Genomic DNA, 24,208 nt, shown 5'->3' on the forward strand with positions numbered 1-24,208 from the left:
CTAGGGGCATCTAAGCAAGGCCTAGGGTTTACAAGATCAAAGAGGAATAAGATATCTTAGGTCAAACAAGGATAAGATAGGTCGAGGAATGATTAACTCCCAATGAGTTTTCAAGAACAAATGACCTGTGGAATGCTGCTAACCAGAGAAGTCTAAGGGTAGAAGCGATGTTGGAGCTAGGGCTCAGGATTTCTCTCAATCTAGCCACGAGATTTTCTTCGAACTTTGAGGATGCCTAAATGAAACCCCAACGCAGTAGCATGCCAAGGTGCTCTCCAAGATGACCTCCCTAATGCATTTCACACTAGGCCCTAGTTGGCCTTCTGGGGTTAGGGCAGAAAATGCGAAAAATGGAAGGAGAAAGTTTTAAGGTTGATCAAATAGGATTAGGACTCAATGCCTTGACAAATGGGAGAAATGGAGTCAAGATTGACCTTGAGGAAGGAACTTCGCTCTATCAAGGAGTCCTATGTAGCTTTTCGCTAACCCTAATGAGGCAACGACCCAGCCACGAAGGAATTTATACTTCATTTGGCAAGAGATGATGGACTTTCAAGGTTTGCAAAACAACACAAGCCTCTAGGAACATTCATTCACATTTCTTAACGACTAATGCATGCAATGCTTCAATAATCAAGTGTTTCCAATAATTCACATTAAATTAGGGCATAAACAAGATCATGATAAGACATTCCATACATTAGACATGCAAAAATAGAAAGATATAGCATCACCGTTTAGAAAGATATGCTCTTAAAAATTCACCGTTTAGGGTTTGCAGGATTCAAGAATAAACTTCTGAACACAGATGCCAAGCAACAAAGAGAGCTTACGACACAGAGTTTGAGATGTCAACACAGAGAAAAGGCTTGATCAGTTATGTTTGCCAATGATGAAAATATTCCTAGAAGAGCTTGGATAAATGCATCAAACAGTCACAACAAAGATACATATGTTTCTTGCATAGGGTTAAGTTTTGTTCAGCCAACAAACCTCCATAGATACTCTTAGTGAATTCAGTGCTTAGTCTCCTTCTCTGGGATGAAAACCATTGCCTCATTCATGTCATAGTGTAGGCCAAAAATTAGACTGAGAGCATGGCTAAATTCTTGCAAGAAAATGAGGCCGCATCTGTATCTGAAACTTTTCTTTAAGCCTTCAACCAATGCCTTAGAATTGGATTAAAGATTAAGCATCAAGCCTTTCACAATTCAGACCACCAAGAAATGTTTTTAAGGTTGCACTAGATGAGATAATCCTCAGTTCCCGCCTCTGTGTCAGAACCACAAATGAACATGAATTAGGGCTCAATTTATATACCAGTACGCTCCATAACCACCAGCTCCTTTGTGCACAAAAGTGAAGAAACAAATATGTACAGGTTCAAATTCAAAATATTGGCTCAAGACCTGCGGTTCTGTAATGGAAGAATATCTCAGAGAGGGCCGAAGACATGTGGTCAAGAAGGGCTGCAGAACTTCGGATGATGGCTATCAAAGAGACCAAAAAAATCCAGAATGCAAAGGTAAGCCACTATATTTAAGGGTCAAGAACTAGGACTGTAACAAGTGAATGGGAGGCTTGAAAGTTGAAACCACTGCCAGATCATAGTATATGGAAGAGGTTTTATTTAGATCTAATCGCTTCTTTAGGAGATCCAAACTGTCTAGAAGGTACATAGAGACCTGCCCTGTGAAGGGCTGAGAGTTATAGATGAAGCATGCCGTTGATTGCTTCGGATTGGATTAACTCACCTGCAAAATTTAGCATAATAACCTAGTGATCCCATAAAATTAAATCAAAATGCAGCCCAGAAACAAAACCAAAATACTTCCAATGCCAGACCACAAATGTATCTTGTTTTGATGCACTCAATCCATGCCAGAATAGATGAGACAAGGTGCCTTTTATAGATTAGGAGAGATGTCAAAATAGGCCATCTGACTTGATGTTTTGGAGGATAATTTGAATTTCAAAATTCAAATTCTTTGGAGCCAAATCCTTCCCTCCAATATTTTTGGACCATTTTAAATTTGAAATAAATTGACTTTTTCTTCCAAATTTTGGACTATGACAAATTGAAATTTGTAATACTTGCTTTTGGATATGTCTGATAATTTAAGCCTTTTTATCCCCTTCCTTCTCATGAAATGTGCCATTAGTCTAATGAATATAATATTGCTACATCATCACTTGTCTGGGACTTTTGACCACAATGAGGTGCACCATCTTTGACTGGCATATCTCTCAAACCATGAAGACCCACGAAGCACTCCACATATCAATGGAATCAGCATGACAAGAAGATTCCAATGGCAAGGGTCTCCATGGCAAACTAAGTGATCTGCATCTTCAAAATCTCCTACAACTCTGGGGTATAATCATCTTCCAAGGGATCCAAACCCTAGAGCTTGGGTTTCATCAACGCATCATCTCTTCCATGCATGCCAACATATCAATGATGACATCCTGCACCTGCTTTGACATCATGCACCCGCTTTGAAAGTTTGACATCAATGACAACATACTCAACAATAAATTCCTGCAATTTCCTGTAGGTGACATTTTTGAAAACAGAGCATTGGTTAATGAATGAGATCATATTAGGGTTGTTTTTTATAGATGTGATTGTGTTCAAAGTTATATTTGGTAATTATTTATCTTAGTTTAGCATATCTTAAGTTCTCATTAGAATATTGGATTGAAGTTTAGCATAGATTAGCTTTTATTACAAGTGTTTAAGTTCTCTGCAATAATTTTGAGTGCATTTGCTTTTCACCTTCAGAACACTGATTTCTAGCTTAAGATCCTTTATTAGACTTCATAGACCAATTTGACTGAACTGAGTATGTTTACAATGAAGCACCTAGTGTGATTGTGTGGTGTATTCATCTGTATCTGCGGTCCTACCATAGTAAGGTCAACATTTGAGTTAAAAGTTATTAAAAACAGTCTTAAGCATAAATCAATTCTAGAAATTACCTGTCTTGAGTTGCATTTTCTTTTCCATAGGAACCCCCAACAACTAGTTCTGCATATATAGTGCTTTCATTTCATAAGTTTACTTACCTTGGGTTGACAAATAAATGTTAAGAAATATAACCCACTTTATGACTTGACGAAAGGAGCACTATAGGGGTGGGAAAAGTAGGCCGAGGAAAGGGCAAGTTTGACATGTTGACTAAGTTTGACCAAGCTGTAACTAGTCACTGCTATCTTGATTGGAAAATTTCCATGTGGCAAGGATTCATTTCTTCAAACTGCACATTTTGAGACTAAGTTGACTTTTTGACCACTTCGCATTGGTAACCATGAACTACCTCGGGAAACATGAAAAGTTGTCAAATGGGATTGCTATGCTCTGAGATTGTCATGAGGAGATTACTACACCAAATCCAAGGTTACCGACAGACTCAATAGACCCTAACCATGTGGATTGACATAGGTGCACACTCCATCTTGATGTTTGCTAGATTGGCCCATACGTCGGTGAGCACTTCTACAAATGCAAGCTTCCATAAAAACATGAGTCCACAAGAGAGTTCACCTAAGTACCTCCAATCTTGTATAGGATACCTGATGTGAGAGTTCAGGGGACTAGCCATGGTCCGACGAAGACAAAAAGATACAGGCTTAAACGACATATGTCTAGGATACCTAATATAGGACCTCACATGGTTTTTACATCACTTATGACTTGTGACCTTGGGCTTACATTGGTGGTGATAAATACTGCAGAGTGTTCATATGTACCCCTACTGACATGTGGGGTAACAGGTCATTTCCCATCTGAGGGGTCAGCTCTGCTTGGAAACCCCCCAGAACTTGTCCGACTGGCCAGCTTAGCTAGCTTTGATCTGGTTGATAACATTGCTCATTACCATGGTCACTAAAGGCTGCTTCACTTCAACAAGGAAGTGCAATCTCATGAATTTTGAGGCATATCTTGTTTTAGTGACCAACTTCAATCTGCAAAACTGATTTTTAAATTTTGTTGGGTTTTTATAAAGAAGCTGTAAATCTGATTTCAAGTAAAGAAAAAAAAACAGGTAAGCAATCTCCTTACCTACAATAATGAACTCTGAAACAACTCTCTTGCTGCCCAAACCACAGGAATCTGCTTCCTGTAGCTGCTCAAAACACAAAAGTCTGGTTGCTGTGGCTGCCTAAAACACAAATTTTGAAATTATTTGCTCACTGTGGCTTCCCAAAACAGACAGTAAAAGCTTGCTTCTTGTAGCTGCCCAAAACACAGAAAATCCTTGCTTTCTGTTGCATAGATGCCAATGAAGAGCTTCCTCCAACAAAAAAAGCTTGCTGTTTGTGCAGGAAACCCCCTTGCAAGTTTGCCCAACAGCTGTGAGAAAATAATGAGATCCAAATCACTTTTATAGAAGAAAGATATTGTTTTAGGGTTTGCTAGAAGTTTTGTTTACATGAAATAGTGTCAAATTATCTCAGTGTAAGTTAAATGCAGTTGGGTGGTTCCACATGGTCAATTCTCCAGTCAAAATACCTAAATTTGGTCAAAAGCAGCCAGTCTGCAGCTTACCCTGAAACATGTGTGAAATGCCACTTGATGTTTCAGATGGCATTTCCATATTGTAAAATGTCATCTAAAATATTTCAAGATATTTCACGTGTGGCAGGGGTTTCATTGTTTCAATGTTTCAATGCATTTTGGGGGTGGTACATGGCCTGAACAGGCATTTCCTGCAACAGAGAACTGAACATAACCCAATCTCCTAAAGATGATGCATGCATGCCTACAACATGCATGTGCCTTTATTACACTCCATACCTAGAGGCTAAACTAGTGCTCCTCAAACCTGTCACAGTGGCACACAGATCCCAAGGCCAGCCTAGGATTCCAGGTAATGCATGGATCTGCTGCAAACAGTAGCTGCACTGAACTGTTGGAGAATGCTGGCCAAACAAGCAGGAAGAGCTATAAGCATCTGATCGGGATAGCAGAAGAAGGTAGATAAGGAGAGGCTAGGGTCTCTATACAGATAGTGGTATGAGACAAACTGTCTTGTCACGGGAAATATAGTGGTTAATCTTGGCTTGCAACCATTAGGAGCAAACCATCAATTGGTTGAGGGTGATCCTTAGGTTGCCGGACTAGTGATGTTGGAGATGGTTAGGTTCGATGATGGTGCCATTGATAAACCAGAGTAAATGATCGACATAGAAGAACATTTTGGGGCTTAGAAATTGTATTGTTATTAAATATAATCTCTGACCTCTTCATTGCTTACAACCGTCAAGGGAAGAAAGTCAAGAAGGGTTTTCAAGGAGTTCTTGAATGGGGGGAATCCAATCAATAGAGATTTTGATAGACTGGATAAGCAAATTGGTCGCAAAATGGCAACATCAATTACTCTCAATGAGACCAAAAGAAATGGTCCTACCCAAATAATGCAGTGCTAAACATGGGTATCATTCATGACTTCAAGCTAAGTCACATAGGGACCCAAGCCTATGAAGATAGAATATGAGCTTGAAACTACTCTCAAGATAGAGAGACTAGTATGTGAACTCAGCTTGGGCAATGCATTGAGGAGTCATCTGCTTGCATTGGAGCATATGCTGAAGCATAATAGTTTGCCCTCTCTCAATACATGCCTAGTCCCTCTAGGGTCCAAAACCTCCGATCCATAAGGAACTGTCACTTTAATGATAGTGTTGAAGAGGTGCTCCAAAAGAATATCCTAGAAATGTATATGAAAACTCTGACGCTCCAAGAGGTAAAATGACTGGGATTAGTTATGGGCAATATAATTTTGATCAAGCTCCTTATTCAATTTACAACTTTTAGCTTATGTTTCATTTTATGATTTGGTATTTTAACTTGTATTGGTTATTTTACAGCTTTTACACACGACTTAAATCTTATATGATCATATCATTTATATTTTAAAGGGTACACACCTTTATCTTGGAATGCTCGAGTGCAAATAGCTTTGGATGCTGCTAAAGGTCTTGAATATATACATGAGCATACAAAGCCCCAATATGTTCACCGAGATATTAAAACTAGCAATATTTTGCTAGACAACAACTTTAGGGCTAAGGTGAGGTTTCTCTTGATTCAAATATGTATTTGGCTTTGCTTTGAAATGTTATATGTTGTTAATTGCATAGTCGATTCAAAGGCCTTGGGATGTTGCTCATTTTCTTCTGAGGGAGCATGCCATTTGTTTTAGATTTCAGATTTTGGATTAGCTAAACTTGTGGGAAAAGCTGGTGAGGGTGAAGCATCTGCTACAAGAATTGTTGGGACATTTGGCTACCTGGCTCCAGAGTAAGTTTTATGGATTATGTAATAATTTTAACTTCTATGATAATTATTCAAAATATTGATCATGAACCAAAGTATTTTCTTATTCTCTATGGTTCTCATAATATTATTTTTCACATTCTCTATGGTTCTCATAATATTATTTTTCACATTCTCTATGGTTCTCATAATATTATTTTTCATATTCTCTATGGTTCTTCTCATAATAGTGGGCAATGGATTGATAGGTATCTACGAGATGGCCATGCAACCACAAAAAGTGATGTGTATGCCTTTGGAGTTGTGTTGTTTGAGCTTATATCAGGAAAACATGCAATTGCAAAAACTAGAGGGATGGTACCAAGCACACCGGAAAGGCGGTCCCTAATTTCTATAGTAAGTATTAGTTTGAAAGCTTCAATTCAGTTCTTCAAATTTGTATCATAAGCTACATCCTGAAGTCTTCCTTCAGTTGAAGATTCTTTTTTTCTTTGTTTAGAGTCTAGACAGATGAAGTATTACCCTTTCATTTCTTAGCTCTATAGCTAAAATTTCTCTTCCAAAGATTTTTGTCTTTCCAACACTGATGCATATAGTTTTCTTCCATATACTTTGATGGATCACATACTCCTTTTAATAAAATCTCTGGTCAACCTTAGCAATACCCATATCATAAATGTAGAAATATGAGTAAATTTAGTATTATGCATTTTTTAATCTATGCTTTTAATCGAACCATGTCTTCATGATTATGTTATTGTCATTGTAATAAGACATGCATGTTCAACGATATCTTTAAATGTAGGTTTTGCTAATAGCGTGACCAATTCATACTATTTTTTCCTTATCATTTAGATGACATAAAAAGCAAGAAATTTATTTGCTGACCAATTGACAAATCATAGTGGAGCACAAAGATGTAAGACGTGCCTGAATGCATTTATCTTAGATGTGGCCCAATAAGGGAGCAATTAACAGCTCCTGTTAAATTTCTTAACTCATGGCAGCAGATCTGCACTTAGAACTAAAACTGAAAGCATTAAGCAGCATCAATCAAACCTCAGATTTTTTAGAAGTATAGGAGCATAGGTCAAGACTGCACACACTGCATATCAGGAACCACAGGGATAGAAATGGATTTGTTGTCTAACATGTGAAATTTCTTTAAAACATCCACAATATACTTCTCTTGTCCAAGGCAGACTTCACCTGCAACCTGCCAAATTTCTAGGCCCAAAAATGTTGCAACATACCAGTGCCCTTCATGTCAAATTCACTGGACAATTTCTTTTGACACCAAAAAATGAGGAGGTCAGAACTTCTTGTAGTGATAAGATCATCCACATACAAGATCAAAGACAAGAAGATTAAATTTATGAGATACAACACAAATATTAGAGTCTGTATAAGTCTTGGAATAACTCATCTTCGATAAATACTCAATGCTTGTGGTGCCTACTTTATTCCATAAAGGGCTTTCTTCAACCTGCACACATGGTCTCTCAAAACCTCTTGTCTGATTTATATACACCTTTTCCTCAATCACACCATTCAAAAATATTGTCTTCACATCCATCTGATATAACAACCAACCAAGGCAAGATGCTAAAGATGTGATGATTTTGATAGAGGTACACCTAGCAAGTTGCAACTAGAGAAAATCTCACATAGTCAACTCCCCTTTTTGAGAGAATGTTTTGGCAACCCTGGCATTGTACTTTTCAATACTCTCATTTGGTGCATGCTTGATCTTGTACAACCATATGGAATCAATCATTGATTTCTCAGTAGGTGTTGGAACTATCTCCAAAACATCATTCTTGAGGATGGAATTATACTCCTTTATCATAGCATTAGAGCATACATACTCTATGATGGCCTCTTCAAAGCTAGAAGACTTCTCAAGAATAAAATTCATTGGTGTTAATATGTGTTAAATATTGATATAAGATTACAAAGGACCAAAGTAGTTAAGGTTGGAGGCTTGTATGATGGTGATGGATATTGCGTAAAAGTCATTGGCACTAAGATGTGTTAAATGTCGATATAAGATCACAAAGGACCAAAATAGTTAGGGTTGGAGCCTTGTGTGATGGTGATGGATATGGCATAAATGGTGATACATGAGTGTTGGACATTGATAGTGAGGGAAAGTGTGAGCAAACATGTGGTAGAGAGTGAGCATTGCCTTCATAGGGACCCATCTTCTAGATTACCTTCCATTGGTGAGGTTGTCTTTTATTAGGGTAGGGTTGTTTCCAACTCTCTAAGTGGAAAATATGCGGACGCAATAAGTCTTGTGGTGGGAGCCCCAAATTTGAATACATTCCTCTAGCTATTGATCACAAGAAGCTTGTATTTCATTCTCTAAATGGGAACATGGCCTATACTTATGGTCATTTTGCTATGATTGATAATGGCATATTGAAGACTATCATTCAGGCAAAAATCAATACTTTATATCGATTCACATCCAAGGTCTGATCATTTTCGGTTGAAGAGGTTTCCATGTCCATGGTTGTGGAGGATCCCAATGTTGTTGATTAATTTATGGACCATGGTCCAAGGGTAAACACTATGTAAGAGCTAGGCATCCACGTAGCTTAGCGTTTAAGTGTTGCTAACCCAGTCATAATAGACACTATGGGTGGGACCTCTTAAGATTTACCCATTGTTAGAAGTGTAGTGATGCACATTAATATAATCTAGGCCCCAAAGTTCGGCAGGATGTTGTTTTTACTTACACCATGGATTTGCCATGTGCAAAGCTGCCTACAAACACTTTTGTGAATGCTAGCTAGACCTCATTTCACAAGCGAGGTGCTTCATAGGTGAACTCCTTTCACATTGATGACGAGTTCAATTTTTTCATGAATCATAACAAGGAATATGAATAGGGTGATTAGAACCTTGAGCACAAGAGGAGTTATCCTTTCTTTTTCTTTGCAAAATGCTAGATGAGGTTGCCTTTAAAGATGGGTTATTCTGTAATGTTCCCAATTTTTGTGAGTGCAAAATTCACTAAGGAGTTTTGCCAATATTTGGTGATATTAAATAAAAAGGGAGAAAATATTATTTTGAGGGAGAAATGTGGAAATTATTATTTTAATGGAGAATGGCAGAAAATAATATTTTATTAGAGAATGGAGGAAAATTAATATTTTATTGGAGAATGGCGGCAAAATAATATTTTATTCATAAAGGAGGCAAATTATAATTTTATTCAAAATGGCGGCAAAAAGTTTCTTAGTGGAAATTGGGCCCCACCAATAAAATAATAGGAAAAATGAGGATCTAGAAGCTAGAGGGAGTCTCTATGAAAAGTTATAAAAGGAGGGGGAACTCAATTGCAAATCATTCTATTCCTATGATTTCTATTCTGAAACATAAAAACTGAGCCATTTCTGGCACCCTAGTTGTATTCAGAAAAATGCATAATTATAAACCCCTCATATCTGCTGCACCAGTTTTCCCGCATTGGGTTTTTCTGGGGACGATTGTCCAAAAATAACGATGTCCCTTGTGTGATTGTCTCAGTTATTTCAGTTGCTGATCTGTATATGTGTGAAGGTTGCATTTGTGTTTATTTTGGTATTTATATTTATAAATAACTTGTTAATGGAATGAACAAGTAGGAGATAATAAACCAGATAATGCAGTAGGGATTTTTTATGTGTCAGACTTAGAAATTTCCACATATACGTTATCAAGTTATTTTTTGAATAATATTGAAGTAAATTACTTCTGCAGCCTACACCAATTTAATTTGATTACATGAAACAAGAAATTGAGGAAAGAACAAGATACATAGGACACTGTTATTTTTGGAAAAAATAGTCCCCGGAAAAACCCAATGCGGGAAAACTGGTGCAACAACTCTGAGGGTTTTATATTATTAAGCAGTAGTTCTGAATACAATGTTGGATTCCCTCCCGACAATCCAATTACGGAGAAAAATATAATGGCGGAAAACTGAGTGAAATTACCTCACTTCACCCGGCAGTTTCCAGCTGATCCGATAGCAGATCCGACAGCAGAACTGGCTAACCCCGGCTGTCTCTGCGTTGGCCCTGTGTCAGACTTATAGGCTTTGCATCAGCTTTTGCTGTCTCTTTTGCCTTCTGGAGCTTCTGCTTCAACCTCTCTTGACTATTCCTGCAGCTCCCCGACAGTTCCAGATTTCTGCATGAGCGCATCCCCACTTCTGTGTTGGCCCTTCTGGCTCTGCGTCAAGACTGCGTGAGCCCAGACTGGCCCAGCGTCAGTCCCTCTAGGTGTTGCGCTACCTCCACTAGTGGCTCTCCGCCTCTCTGCCCAGTATTCCTGAGCTCTCCCTACCCCTCTGCTGCAGAATGATTACTTAGTTCGAATTTCTCATGTTCCTAGCCCTAGAAATCAAACTCCAGATCAATTCATTCTCTCTGTGTGTTTCTAAATGAACCCCAAGCCTCCTTCTTATACTTTTCTCGTTGAGACTTCAACGGTTGGGATTAAGTCTTTAATCAACGGCTAGTATTAAAACTTGACTTGATCCGCTTTCTAGAACATTCTCACCCATATTTTGATTAATACCAATTAATGATTTAATTTTCCTAAGTTTAGACTTAGGAATCCTATTAAAAATATTAATTATTTTAATAAAATACAATCCGGGTGGAATTTCACCAAACGGTTTCTGGGTTCTTTATAATTCATGTGCCTTAGCCTCTCCACCAATTTTCATGACTAGAGCACATCCGATGCTACCAAAAACTAACATGGGGTGAGGAAAATTCCTCACTAGATTTTTGCCAGTATTTTTCTCTATAGATTTTCTGAATTTCGACATCCAATTGTACTCAGAATTTCTCGCTACTGCATAATAATAAAACCCTCAACTGCTGCACCAGTTTTCCCAAGTTGGTTTTCTTCGGGGACTTTTGTCCAAAAGTAATTGTGTTATTTTTATGTGTGTGTCCTAGCATTTCTTCCAATGTTTTATTCTTCTGCAGTGTTATTTGTGTAGATTGCAGTGATATTTATTCAATATTTTCCGTAGCAAACTGCAAATAAATTGTTAAATAAGATTAACAATAAGGAGAATAATTTCCAGTTGCTGCAATAGGATTCCAGTTTGGAATTTTCACATGGTATCAGAGCGTAGTTGATCAGTCGAAGAGCTCAGAGACGAAAAGAGAAGAAATTTCGCTACTCATTACGGGCAGCATTCCGAAATTCCCAAGGGCAGCGTAGTCATTCTGCTAGGAGGCTGAGTTACTTGTGGAGGTTCGATTTTTCTGAGTGGGGCAAAAAATTTGTTCCTACCAGATCGAGTGATTCCAAAGGCAGATGGAGCAACTCATATTTTTCGTTGAATAGATCTCTAGTTGGATGCGAAGGTTTTGCAGCAATATGTTAGAGCAAAACCAATGTTGGGTAGAAGAGAGAAGAGCGCACATAGAGGGAAAATTTTCCTCAGGGAACTCCTAGTCTCAAGAAGTTCGATTTTTCCTTGCAGATCAACAATCATTGTGAGAAAATCTTCTCACTCTAGAAGGGAGTGCGAATAGTAGAGCAACAACCGAGCAGAAGGAAAGAGCAAGTTTTCGACAGATCGTTGAGATGGCCGCTGCTGGCTTCGTGATTAGAACAGGTTGGATGGGGCGTCCAACTACGTCATCTCAAAGGTAAGGATGTCCTTCTTTCTAGATGAATATGACCTGAAAGCAATATTGTGTTGAAGAAAAGTGTAACTAGGTTTGGTATTTGTAAATGTAATTTTGATCTTTGTACTTGTCAAGAAAAAGAAATATTATTTTTGTAAATTATTCGAATGAGTTTCTTGCTCATTCCATAGGTCTAGGAAAGTCAAAGAATCAAAGTCATGTTAAAGAGCTCTTCTTGAGCATGAATATGGGTCAACCTAGTGTCAAGTAGTCCTCCAAGACAAGCATCATCCTCCAAAGAAGAACACTGCCAGCAAACAATGAAGAAAAGTCATATAACTGTCAAGTCGGCTCATAAAAGATGACACATCGGTTCAATGGTCTGTTAGCTTATTTATGGAGACTAACTACTATATATAGGCGTGGAAAGTATCTGCATTATAGGCAGAGAAATCTCGGATGGTACTAAAGTTTCGATGGTGATTATAGTGAGTAATCACAGTCTCAAAGATCTTGCATACCTCTCAGATGTCCTGGTCATATTCAATATTACAGGAATCTCGAATGAAGGAGTATTATAGTGTCTCAATTGGAGAAAGATACCATGACTTTCGAATGGGTATGACAAGGGATACACTCTCTCACAGTCTCGACATAACTGTGATCTCGGTGCAAGAAGAATATAGTTACAATCTCAGTGAAGACATCAGTAAGAGAGACAGTTACGTTCTTGACATAACTATTATGATAAGAACTTCAGTGATCCTACAGTAATGTTCTTTGTCTCGGCATACATTCAAAGTAACAACTATACTCTCATATAAGTAATCATGTAAACATTCTCATGATCTCGATGAAGACAAAGCCAGTATAAAGATCTAGTTGATATGGTGATGATCTCAGTAAAAGTGCAGTAATCATCTAGATGAAGGTGCAACAATGGTGCTACTATAATGATGACCTCAATGAAGCAGCAACGATGAAGATGATTTCAACAATGACAAAAAAGAGGATTGGTGTCTTGGTCTTGGAGTGGCATAGTAAGTCAAGGTTCATGGTCTTGGTTTTCATCAATTGGAATCTCTATAAGAAGAATTATGTGCAGGTTTTCCTCTCCAAGAGGGAGAGGTTTGTCCCTTGCAGAATGCTAACATTTTGTGTTCTTGTCTCTTTGTTTTTGATAGCTATTTGATGAAATAAGAAACACACACTCTAATAATGTAAAAGAGAAGATTGTGCTAATAAGGAATTTAAAAAGCCTCACAAATAGTTATCAAGTCAAGAAGAATCTCATTAACTACATGTGCCCTAGATTCTTCAACATATTGATGCAGAGGTAGCAGTTCCATGGATGCAGATCAGCTAAAAGAGTACAGAAAGGAGATGGCACGGGCGAAGCGATTGATCCTCGCTGGAGTTTGGGATCATATTATCTCACATATAGTGGCCAAGGGAATGGCCAAAGAAATGTGGGAGGCTCTCTCCATGCTATAATAAGGTACTTTCGATCAATGGAAGATGTACTTAGAGGAGAAGATGAGATGCATAAGGATGCAAAAGGGGGAAGGCATAGATCCCTTCCCCACTAGGATTCAGGAGGTCTGAGACTAGTTGTCAGCTATTGGGGTAGCGCTTCAACCCACAGAGCTAGTGCAGCTAGCATCAACAGTGTCTCAGAGGAGTGCCAGGTATTCGTCCAAAGTATCTTGGGTAGAGATACCTTGCCAAGGTGGGATAGGATGTGGGTTGATCTACAACAAGAGTTGAGACAAGCTCTATTGAAGAGCTCCATTAGTGGCAACAACAACAAATCGAAGCAGGTGAGGGAGGAGGAGAATGTGGCCCTTACATTTAAGGGTCCCAGTCAAGGGCTGGGGGAGCAAAGGAAGCAAAAGAACGACCTGTCAAAGATCAACTGCTTCAGATGTGGTGAGAAGGACAAGGAGGAGAAGCAGGACCAACAAGCAGCCTCAACATAGATCGACAGGTTTTCCTCCAGGCTGGAGGAAGACTTTGCGATGTTTGCGGATATACCTCCAGGAGTGAGGTAGGGATATTTGGTGTTGTAGCCCCAGAGCGCTACAGATGGGCAGGATCCTTGAGGAGTCCACCTCATGGATCAATACCTTGCTATGGGGGCCCACAATATTCAGTAGCAGGATGGATCAGTGACAGTTGATGCAGTCAGATGGCAAATTGACAGTTGCAGAGACAAGTAGTAGTGAAATGTTGGGGATCGCAGTGTAGGGTTGGCAGTAGTGCAGTTGGCACAACGCAGATTTAGCAGCAGCGCAAATTCTTCAGTGATAGTGCAGATATTAGCAGCAATCAGAGACTCGGGTGATAGATGCATTATATTGATCACAGTTGATTTAGTATTTTGGATGCTTTTTAGTTGCAGCAAAAACAGATGAGAGGGAGTTGCAGTACAAATGTGTTGATTTTTGGTAGCATCGGATGTGCTCTAGCCTTGAAATTTGGAGGAGAGGCTAAAGCACATGAGATCTCCAAGACCCAGAAATCATTTTGAGAAATTCCATCCAGATGAGGAGCTATTAAAATAATTAATATTTGAAATGGGTTCCTAAGTCTAAACTTAGGAAAATAAAAATATTAATGGGTATTAATAGAGATAAGGATGAGAAGCTTCTAAGAGACGAGGATAAAGTCTGTTTTAATCTTAGTCATTGATTAGGGACTTAATCTCAACCGTTGATTCATCAACAGGAAAAGTGTAAAAGAAGACTTGAGGGTCATTTGGAGATACACCGACAAATACTCAATATCTCAAGGAAATTCGATTCTCGAGGAAGAGGAGATCAATTTTAGAGGGAGTTGCAGGGTGGAGGAAGAGGAGGGCTTCAACAACAGGCAATGATCGAGGAGGAGGTGATGCAGGGGCAGTGGAAGACAGCGTAGAAAGAGAGACATAGTCCTTAGGAGAGATGCAGGGCCTATGTAGGTTGACATAGAGGGACGCAGAGCCACTCAGAGCCACGCTGGGTCAATCAGAGTGACACAGGGGTGACACAAAAGTGGGAGTAAGGTCTCCAAAGTGTCAGATGGTCTCAGAGGGAAAGTCTCAGGTGTTTTCTTTCAGTTTCTCTGTAAAATCATTCCTTGTAAAAGCAATTGCTGCTGAAGATTAATAAAGCCCTCATCTGCTGCACCGGTTTTCCCGCATTGGGTTTTTCCGAGGACAATTGTCCAAAAATAACTGTGTCGATGTGATTGATTCTTGTGCATGTATTTTTTCTCTGGGTAATTGTGTGATAACTGCAGTAGAATTTATTTTAATATTTGTTGAAGGAATTTCATAAATAACTTATTGAGAATAATAAGTAGGTGAAATAAATCAGTTGCTGCAATGATAGAATTTTAGTTTAGAAATTCTCACATGGTATCAGAGCAGAGATCCGACAATAGGAAAGGTAAATCGATTATGGGTCAAGAGCATGATTCAGAGGCATCCACTCATGGGGACTCGTGCAGATTTTTAGAAGAATACACAAGGGACGAATATTTGATGTTAGCTTCCAGATTGGAAGAAGCTGCTTGCCTTGCAAGCTCTGCCTCCTCGGAGGTTTAGCATATAGACGGTGGAGCTTCCTGGCATATGACAAGAATTTGAGAATGTTTTTCAGATTATCAGGAAGAAAGAATGAATTTTCAGATCACCATGGGGAATAAGGAAAAGTGTACTCCAGTAGGAAGAGGTACTATAGTTTTTCAAACCGAAGCAGGAGAGCGACTTCGGGCAACCAATGTGCTGCATGTGCCGGGATTGGGGATGAACTTACTTTCCATATCTCAACTTCAAAACAAGGGCTATGACGTTTTCTTCATTAAGGAGAAAGTATATGTCAAACACCCAAGTTGGAAAAAGAAGGCTCAGATTGGAATCAGAAGTAATAGGTTGTACAAGTTACAGCTAGATGTTGGAATTTCTAAGTCTATTCGTTAGAAATTCTTCTTGTACTATTTGATTTATTTCTTCCTACTTGTTCAATTACTTAACAAGTTATTTACCATGTAAATACTGAAAATAAATACAAGTATAGTATCAACACATACAAATCATCAACTGAAAGAAACAAGCACACAAGTGACACTGTTGTTTTTGGACTAATGTCCCCGGAAAAACCCAATATGGGAAAACTAGTGCAGCTATCAGAGGGTTTTATTATTAAGCAGTTTCAGAATACAATCTGGGTGCCAAAAATGGCTCACCCAACAGAGAATTCCCTCGGCAGTAGCACCGCTCAGTCGAAGACAGATATCAGCGCCAATCTACCCCACGAAATCTCCTAGCATCAACCTCTAGGGTCGGTGTTAGCCTCTCTGGCCCAACGTAAACCTATTTGGCCCAGTGTCAGTCTCTCGAGGCTCTGTGTCAGCCTTTGGAGCCTCTGCGTCTCCCACGCTGGCCCTCCTCAGGCTCTGCATAGCTCCTGGCTGCCTCTCTGTGTGGCCTCTGGCTGCTCTTGCGTGGCCTCTAGCTGGCTCTACGTCAACCCTCTCCCGACTTCTGTGCTGATGCTCCCGGTACTATCTCTGCCTCTTTGCTACTATATTCACTGCCCCTCATCTGCAACCCTAATCACTCCTTCGATTTCCTCAGCAAGCCCTGCCCTAGAAAATCGAATTCTTGATCAACTCAGTGTGTCCTCCAACTGACCCTCAAGCCTCTTCTTATACTTTTCTCGTTGACAATTCAATGACCGAGATTAAATCTCTAATCAACGACTAAGATTAGATTTGGCTTGATCCATGACTTTTGGACCATTCTAACTCAATTTTATATTAATTCACCTTAATATTTTATTTTTCCTAAGTTTAGACTTAGGAACTCCATTAAAAGTATTCATTATTTTAATATCTTCCAAACTGGTTAGATTCTGCCCAAACCATTTCTGGGTCTTGGAGATCTCACGTGCTTTAGCCTCTTCACCAATTTTCGTGGCTAGAGCACATCCGATGCTACCCCAAATCAACACTCCCTCTTAGCGAGGACTGTGCTCTAGTCAATGTTACTTGGGAGCGGGAGTGGGAGCGGGGAGCGGGAGCGAAAACGGGAGCGGGAGCGACCATTTTCAGAAGCTCCCGGTTTGGGAGCGAATCCGGGAGCGATTTTTTAAAAATATATATATTTTTTATATTTTTTAATTTTTGATACATATATGTCAACAAAAACATGTAGAATGATGAAATAAACATAAAAAACATAAAAAAAAACATAAAATGATCATTGAACCATATCACATCAATCATCTAGAAATTATAATCGTCATCAACCATGTCCACAAGTTAGTAAAATACATATTACAACTGCAACATATTGAGTCTTATAAATCATGATTCATCAAATTCAATATTAAAGTTTCAACTTCAAGCTTTCAGAATTGAAAATTCAATAACATTTATCATCATTGATCACCAAAGTTGTACTTGTAAGCCAAGTTTAACCATTACAAGAAGTAATATCGAAGATATTTCTAAGTCCTAACTTCTAACTGTTAACATGATATGAAATGTTAAAAATTTATAAAATGAAACATGAATAATGAGATGAAATGAAACAACTTTAGTCTTTCACAAAGCATCATATTCATAATTCACAATCATTACCAATGAGTTATAATTGCCAAGGCCCAACTTCAAACTTCAAATTTTCATTGTCACAGTGATATAATGTTTACAAAAAATATCATAATGATATGAAAGAGTCAAGAGTCAAGAGTCAAGGACTCAAAACTCAACAGTTATGAAAACTAAAGTCTAATAGAAACTAAAAAAGACAAGTAACCTGTAAATCTACATGTGGCTCTTGCCACGAGAGTCTCCAGGAGTATAAGCAGGTCGTGGTGGTCTTCTAGGAGTCTCCCGCACAGACCGACGACCAGAACTAGAACCTCCACGCGAGGGTGTAGATGGAGGTGGCGACAACAAAGGAACAAGACTCGGACCTCGAGCACTGCTACTGGATGGTGGAGGTGGAGGTGGAGGTGGCATGGCTGCTGCTTCATTTTCATCCCTTACAAGTTCCTCTTCTAGTTCTTCAATATGTACAATGCCATCCTCCAAATTGTCATCCTCTGGATGATTGTCCCAAATTTTATATGTGGGATCCTCATTAGCCCGATCACAGTAATGACTCAACAACCTCAAGTTGTAGTGCACATAAACCAAGCTTTCTGCTCGGTTTTCATTGAGTCTGTTTCTTTTCACATTATGTATATAACTGTAGGTGCTCCAACACCTCTCTGCAGAAGAAGAATTTACAACCTGTGAAAGAACTTTTTTTGCCAATTTTGGCAAAAGTCCGTGGCCGCCATATGTTTCCCACCATGTGAGAGAATCAAATTTATCTTTGTCGTCCATTGCATGGAAGTTACCATACAAACCAGTGCCACTGAAGTATCTGCCTATTTCAAGGCGCACAGCTGCACATTCCTCCCTGTCAGGCACCAACTTTTCTAATGCTTCCAGATATCCTTTAGTTACCTCTTGATCTAAATGGGGTTTGGTCCTAACCCCACCCCCTGCTGCAGGTTGGCCCAACCAAGATGTAGAGTAGTATTTTGGCGTAAGGATATACGCCAAGCAATGTAGTGGAAGGTTAAGCCTATTCCACCGTTCACACACACAATCATGAATCAGTTTGTACAAGTTGGGATCTCTATTATGAACAATGTCTTTTATTTCCCCCAACATGGTATCCATTTGCTCATACACCTCGCCAATCACTGGTTTGTCTGTATCTGCAAACCGAATCATGTGATAAATTGGCTTGGTGAAATCCAATCCCTGCCTCACAGTTGTCCAAAACTGCCCATCAAGAGCGGCCTCCTCTACCATTTCAAAACCTGCCATGTCAGCTACATTTGTAGCCCTTTCCTTTAACACCTGCCAATGTGGACTTGATACCATGCTAGCTAATGCCTCTCTTACCTTCAAAAGGCGCCTGAAGGTGAGGTAATAGCTACCAAATCTAGTCCTCGCAATCTTCAGCAACTCCAATCTCGAGTGACTGCGGAAAAGGCCATGGGTATTGCTATGATTTGTAATAAATTTTATCATTTGTTTTCCTTTCTTGTACAAATTACCAATCCATTGGTATTGTTCATTTTTGTTTTTGACAATATCATGCAACAGAAGGTTCAATGTGTGAACCAAACATCCAGACCAAAATATGTTCGGGTATTTATCCTCAATAATTGCTCCTGCTGCCTTACAATTAGGAGCATTATCAGTGATGACTTGGATGACATTGTATGGGCCAATACGCTCAATTGTTTCAAGTAATGCTTCTGTAATGTTGATGGCGGTCTTGAACTTGTCTGAGTAATCATGTGCAGCTAGAAAGATGGGACCACTAACTGACACAACAAGAACACTTATCAATGGCTTACCTTTTACATTTGTCCATCCATCAGATACAATGGACACCCCATTGTCAGTCCAAGAACTTGTCATTTTATTCAAAGAATGTGATATTTTTGCTTTTTCATGATCAAGGCCAATAGTTCTTGCCTTGTCATACCCAGGGCTCTTGTATCCTTTAGGGGCATCATTTATGGCAGAAACCATTTCGTGCCAATAAGGTGAGCGTAGAACATTGAATGGTATCCCACATGCATAGAGAAACCTGTAAACTTTTGAATCCACATCATTCCTACACCCCTCATCAAGGAAATCTGATATGGTTCTACGCCTTAAAGATGATGACCCTGTGCCTCCATGTCCATATCCACTGCCTTAGGAGGATGCTGAAGGAGTTCTTTGTGATTGTGAGCTTGGTTCAAAGAAACCCCTTGATCTTTTTGTTCTGTATTGGGCATCCTCCTCTTCCTTTATGTATTTGGCTCTATCTGCTGTTGACATCGCTGCACAAGTTTTGATTCCTATTTGTTTCTCTCCATCCCATGGCCTTTTCCCGCAGAGGTGTCTTCTAGCACGGGTGTATGAACCTGTGTAATCAGTGTTGCAATGGGGGCAATGAAATTTAGTGGTTCCACCCCCTCTCCCTGTTTCAGCCCTGTGAACATATTTCCACAATGGAGTTTGGTCTTTAGTTTTTTGAGGGTCATGTTCACCCTCCTCCACCTCCTCCTCACTGGGGTTTTCACCCATTTGACTTTCTCCGGCTTCTTCATCCCCCTCTTCAGTTTGGGGCCCCCTCCGTTTCCTACTCTCCAGCACCATAATAACCATAAAAGGGACCAGGAAGAGGAAAATGCCAATAAATATCGCCAGGTCCATGGTGTTTGATGTTTGTAGGGTTTTGATTCTTGAATCTGCAAATTAATTTAATTTATTGGGATTAATTAATTTAATTTATTAATTTAATTTAAATACATGATCTTTAAACAGTTAAACTCAAACAACTAAATTAACTACCTAACCAGCTAAACTAACTAGATTACTAAGTTACTTACATCTGCAGGTTTGCTCCTCGCTCCTTGGCACTTGCTCCTCGCTCCTCAGCACTTGCTCTTCGCTCCTTTGCTCTTGCTCCAGCTCCAAACCTTGCTCAATGAAGTTATAATGAATGTTTTTTGGCCCATTGGGCTTATAAAAAAAAAAAGTTCTAAATTTTTTTATTTTTTCGGGTCCGGCGGATTTTTTTTCCGCCGAACCGCTCCCGGCCCGGCTCGAATCGCTCCTGGAGCGCGATCGCTCCCTAACAGACCAGGGAGCGCAAATTTTTTTAAGGGAGCGTGCTCCCAAAAATCCCACCCGGAGCGTGCTCCCAAAATCGCTCCCGCCCGAGCTGCTCCCAAAAATCGCTCCCGTCCGGGAGCGATTTTGGGAGCAGCTCGGGCGGGAGCGATTTTGGGAGCGCGCTCCCGAGCTGCTCCCACCCGGAGCGTGCTCCCGAGATGCTCCCACCCTGAGCGTGCTTCGGGAGCGGGTTCGAAGGGGGGGGGGGCGCTCCCTCGCAACATGGGCTCTAGTAATACTCCTCACTGAGTATCACCTGATCATCCGACATTGGTCCCTGTGTTGATGCTAGGCCTGCTGCCCAACATCCTCTGCACTGCTGCATCATGTGCTGCTACCTCGAGGTATAATCCAAGAGGTGGGTACCTTGAGGATCCTACCCCTCATCACTTGTAGTCCATCTGACTACAGCTCGATGCCTCCCCACCTCTTCTCTCGAGGTGCATGAGCACTCATGGCTCAGTCATCATCAATCTCCACTTCCTTCTCTGCCTTAGTCGACACAACCTTGGTTCGCATAGTGACCCAGTTCCCCACAATGGAAGCACTTGACCTTGGAGAGGTCCTTCCTCTTTCTTTTCTCCTGCTTTTCCACAGATGCGAGCGCCGCATCTTCTTCCTCCTCCTTCTTGATTCTGACCCCTTTTCCGCTACTCCCTACCTTGGACACCCGTCTGATCTCTTCTTGACGAAGAGCCGCCCACAGTTCCTCCCAATCTGGAAGGCTCGTCCTGCCCAGTATGCTCTAGACAAATACCTGCCAATCCTCTGAGACTGCGTTCAATGTGGTTCTCACCATTAGTTCTGTTGATTTGGGGTAGCATCGGATGTGCTCTAGCCATGAATATTGTTGGAGAGGCTAAAGCACATGAGATCTCCAAGGCCCAGAAATGGTTTGGACAGATTGTACCCTGTTTGGTAGATATTAAAATAATTAATATTTTTAATGGAGTTCCTAAGTCTAAATTTAGGAAAAATAAAATATTAATGGGTATTAATATAAAACTGGGTTAGAAGGTTCCAAAAGTCATGGATCAAGCCAAATCTAATCTTAGTCGTTGATTAGAGATTTAATCTCGATTGTTGAAGGACCAACGAGAAAAGTATAAGAAGAGGCTTGAGCGTTAGTTGGAGAATACACTAGAGTGATCAGTCATTCATTTTGCTAGAGCGGGGTTGCTAAGCAAAGTTGAATTAGTGATCAACAGCGAAGGGCAGTGAGTATGAGGTAGAGAGGCAGAGACAATACTGAAAGACCAACGTAGAAGCATAGAGAGCAGGAGTAGCAGCCAGTCTAGGCTATGTAGAGCCAAGCAGAGACAACACAGAGGCCAGAGGGACTGCGTCATCCATGCAAAGGCTGTTGGAGTGATGCAGAGGGTCCCAGAGGCTGCACAGTGCCTCAGAGGGTTGACGCAGAGGGTCCTGGGGTTGACGTAGGTCAGTAGAAGGCTGACACAGAGGCCAGAAGGGCCAGCGCTGAGCTTTAGTTGTGTCGGAGAGGGTTTCGTGGGACAGGTTTTCTGAATACCTATTTCCGGATATAGAGGTATTGCTGCCATGTATTTTTCTTTGTTGGGTGAGCCGGTTAGGCACCCAGTTGTACTCAGATAGACTGCATAATAATATAACCCTTTGAATAGCTGCATCGGTTTTCTCGCATTGGGTTTTTCCGGGGACATTTGTCCAAAAATAACGGTGTCACTTGTGTGCTTGTTTTCTTTCAGTTGATGATCTGTAGATGTTGTGACTGTATTGTGTTTATTTCGGTATTTAAATGTATTAAATAACTTGTTCGAATTTAAACAAGTAGAAGAAATAAACCAACAGAATACAGATTAATTTTCTAATGGATAGACTTAGAAAATTCAACATGGTATCAGAGCGTGGTTGCAGATCATAGGAAAACTGAAGGCATCAGCTTAGCAGAGCATTTGCAATAGATTCAGCTGTCTCGAGTGACAAAGTTGATCCTTGCAGAAAGCAATAGAGGAAGGAGTGACGCAGAGGGACTCCGTCATCAGTCTGGATCAGAAAAAGGCAGCGCAGAGGCTGAGGAGGGCAGAAACAGGCTCACGTAGAGCCACGCAGAGGCCAGGTGGGCTGACGCAGTTTGCTGTGGGAGTTGTTTTGCCGGTGCCGAGATTGCACAGAGCCAAGAGGCTCAATCCTTTAGTTGTTGGGGCATAGGAGACTGTGGGTAGTTTGTGGAGCGAAGCTGGTGGGGTAGGGCAAGACCAAGGTGGAGGGAGTTGCTGCCAAGGCAGATTTCTAGCCAGGGAATCTGGATCAGTGTTGTAGTTGCATAGAGGATTCGAGTGGGGCAACTTGATGTTGGCAGAAGGATTTCTAGGAGGGAAATCGGGACTCAGAGGGAGTCTAGAAGAGAATTTCCAGACGAGAAGTAGAGAGACTCGGAGGAGTCGAATCGATAACTTCCAAACGGAAAGTAAAGAGACTTAGCAGGAGTCGAACCGAGAACTTCTAGGCGGGAAGTAGAGAGACTCGGAGGAGTCAACAGAGAAGAGCAGAGAGAAGGCCATGAATGGGCTGAGAGATCAGGATAGGCTGGACGGAGCGTCCAACTTTGTGGTCTGGAAGGCCAGGATCTTGTCCATTCTAGACAAACATCACATCAAGGGCTTCGCCTTGAGAACTATGGCTATCCTAGTTGACCCGGTAGCAAATGATAGGTATGAGAAGGCAATGGCAAAGGAAAAGTGCATCATCCTTAATGGGGTCAAGGATCATGTGGTACCACATATTGCCGAGAAGGAAACGACAAAGGAGATGTGGGACACTTTGAAGACATTGTACCAACATACTTTCGTGCAGAGGAAGATGCTCCTCGAGAATCAGCTAAGGTCATACTAGATGCTGAAGGGAGATTAGATGCATGTCTTCCTCGTTCGGTTGAAGGAGATCCGTGACCAGCTAACTTCCATAGGGGCCACGCCGATTTAGGAGTTGATGGTAACGACCGCACTTAACGCAATCTCCAAGGATTGGGAGACATTTGTCCAGAGCATACTAGGCAGGACCAGTCTTCCAGATTGGGAAAAACTGTGAGCGGTTCTTCGTCAAGAAGAGATCAGACGGCTGGCCAAGGCAGGGAGTAGCAGTAACGGGGTCAGGATCAAGAAGGAAGAGGAAGAGGATGCGGCTCTAGCATTTGCAGGAAAGAAGGAGAAGAGGAAGAAGGACCTCTCCAAGGTCAAGTGCTTCCATTGTGGAGAACCGGGTCACTATGCGAACCAGTGTCAAAGGAAGAAGAGTAAGGGAGAGGCTTCTGACTCGAAGGTAGTGCCAGCGAGGCCAGAGAAAGAAGTCGAGGAGGATGACGATTGTGCCATGAGTGCTCATGTGCCACTTGAGAAGAAATGAGAAGACATCAAGTTGTAGTCAGGAGGACTATAGGCGATGAGGGGCAGGATCCTTGAGGTACCCAACCTCTTGGATTATACCTTGCTACGGGAGCCCCGAAGAGGAGTAGCAGGACTGGCGGATGTGGGTAGAGACGGATGCGGATGAAGTGATAGAGAGTGCTACAGTGCAG

The 24,208-nt window shown here is 40.8% G+C and overlaps 1 protein-coding gene across 1 annotated transcript in view; it reads left to right on the forward strand.

Moving 5' to 3' along the window:
- The window catches only part of LOC149225270 (lysM domain receptor-like kinase 3), a 281,606-nt gene that overhangs the window by 203,618 nt on the left and 53,780 nt on the right, over window positions 1-24,208 (forward strand). Inside the window, exons 7-9 of the mRNA XM_089377037.1 lie at window positions 5,926-6,077; window positions 6,210-6,307; window positions 6,532-6,679. Coding sequence (XP_089233163.1) covers window positions 5,926-6,077; window positions 6,210-6,307; window positions 6,532-6,679 — 398 coding nt within the window. The remainder of the gene's footprint in view (window positions 1-5,925; window positions 6,078-6,209; window positions 6,308-6,531; window positions 6,680-24,208) is intronic.

The sequence above is a fragment of the Pinus tabuliformis genome, chromosome J, assembly GCF_031772625.1.
Source record: "Pinus tabuliformis cultivar Carrire ecotype Pingquan chromosome J, CPIR1, whole genome shotgun sequence".
Lineage (NCBI taxonomy): Eukaryota > Viridiplantae > Streptophyta > Pinopsida > Pinales > Pinaceae > Pinus > Pinus tabuliformis.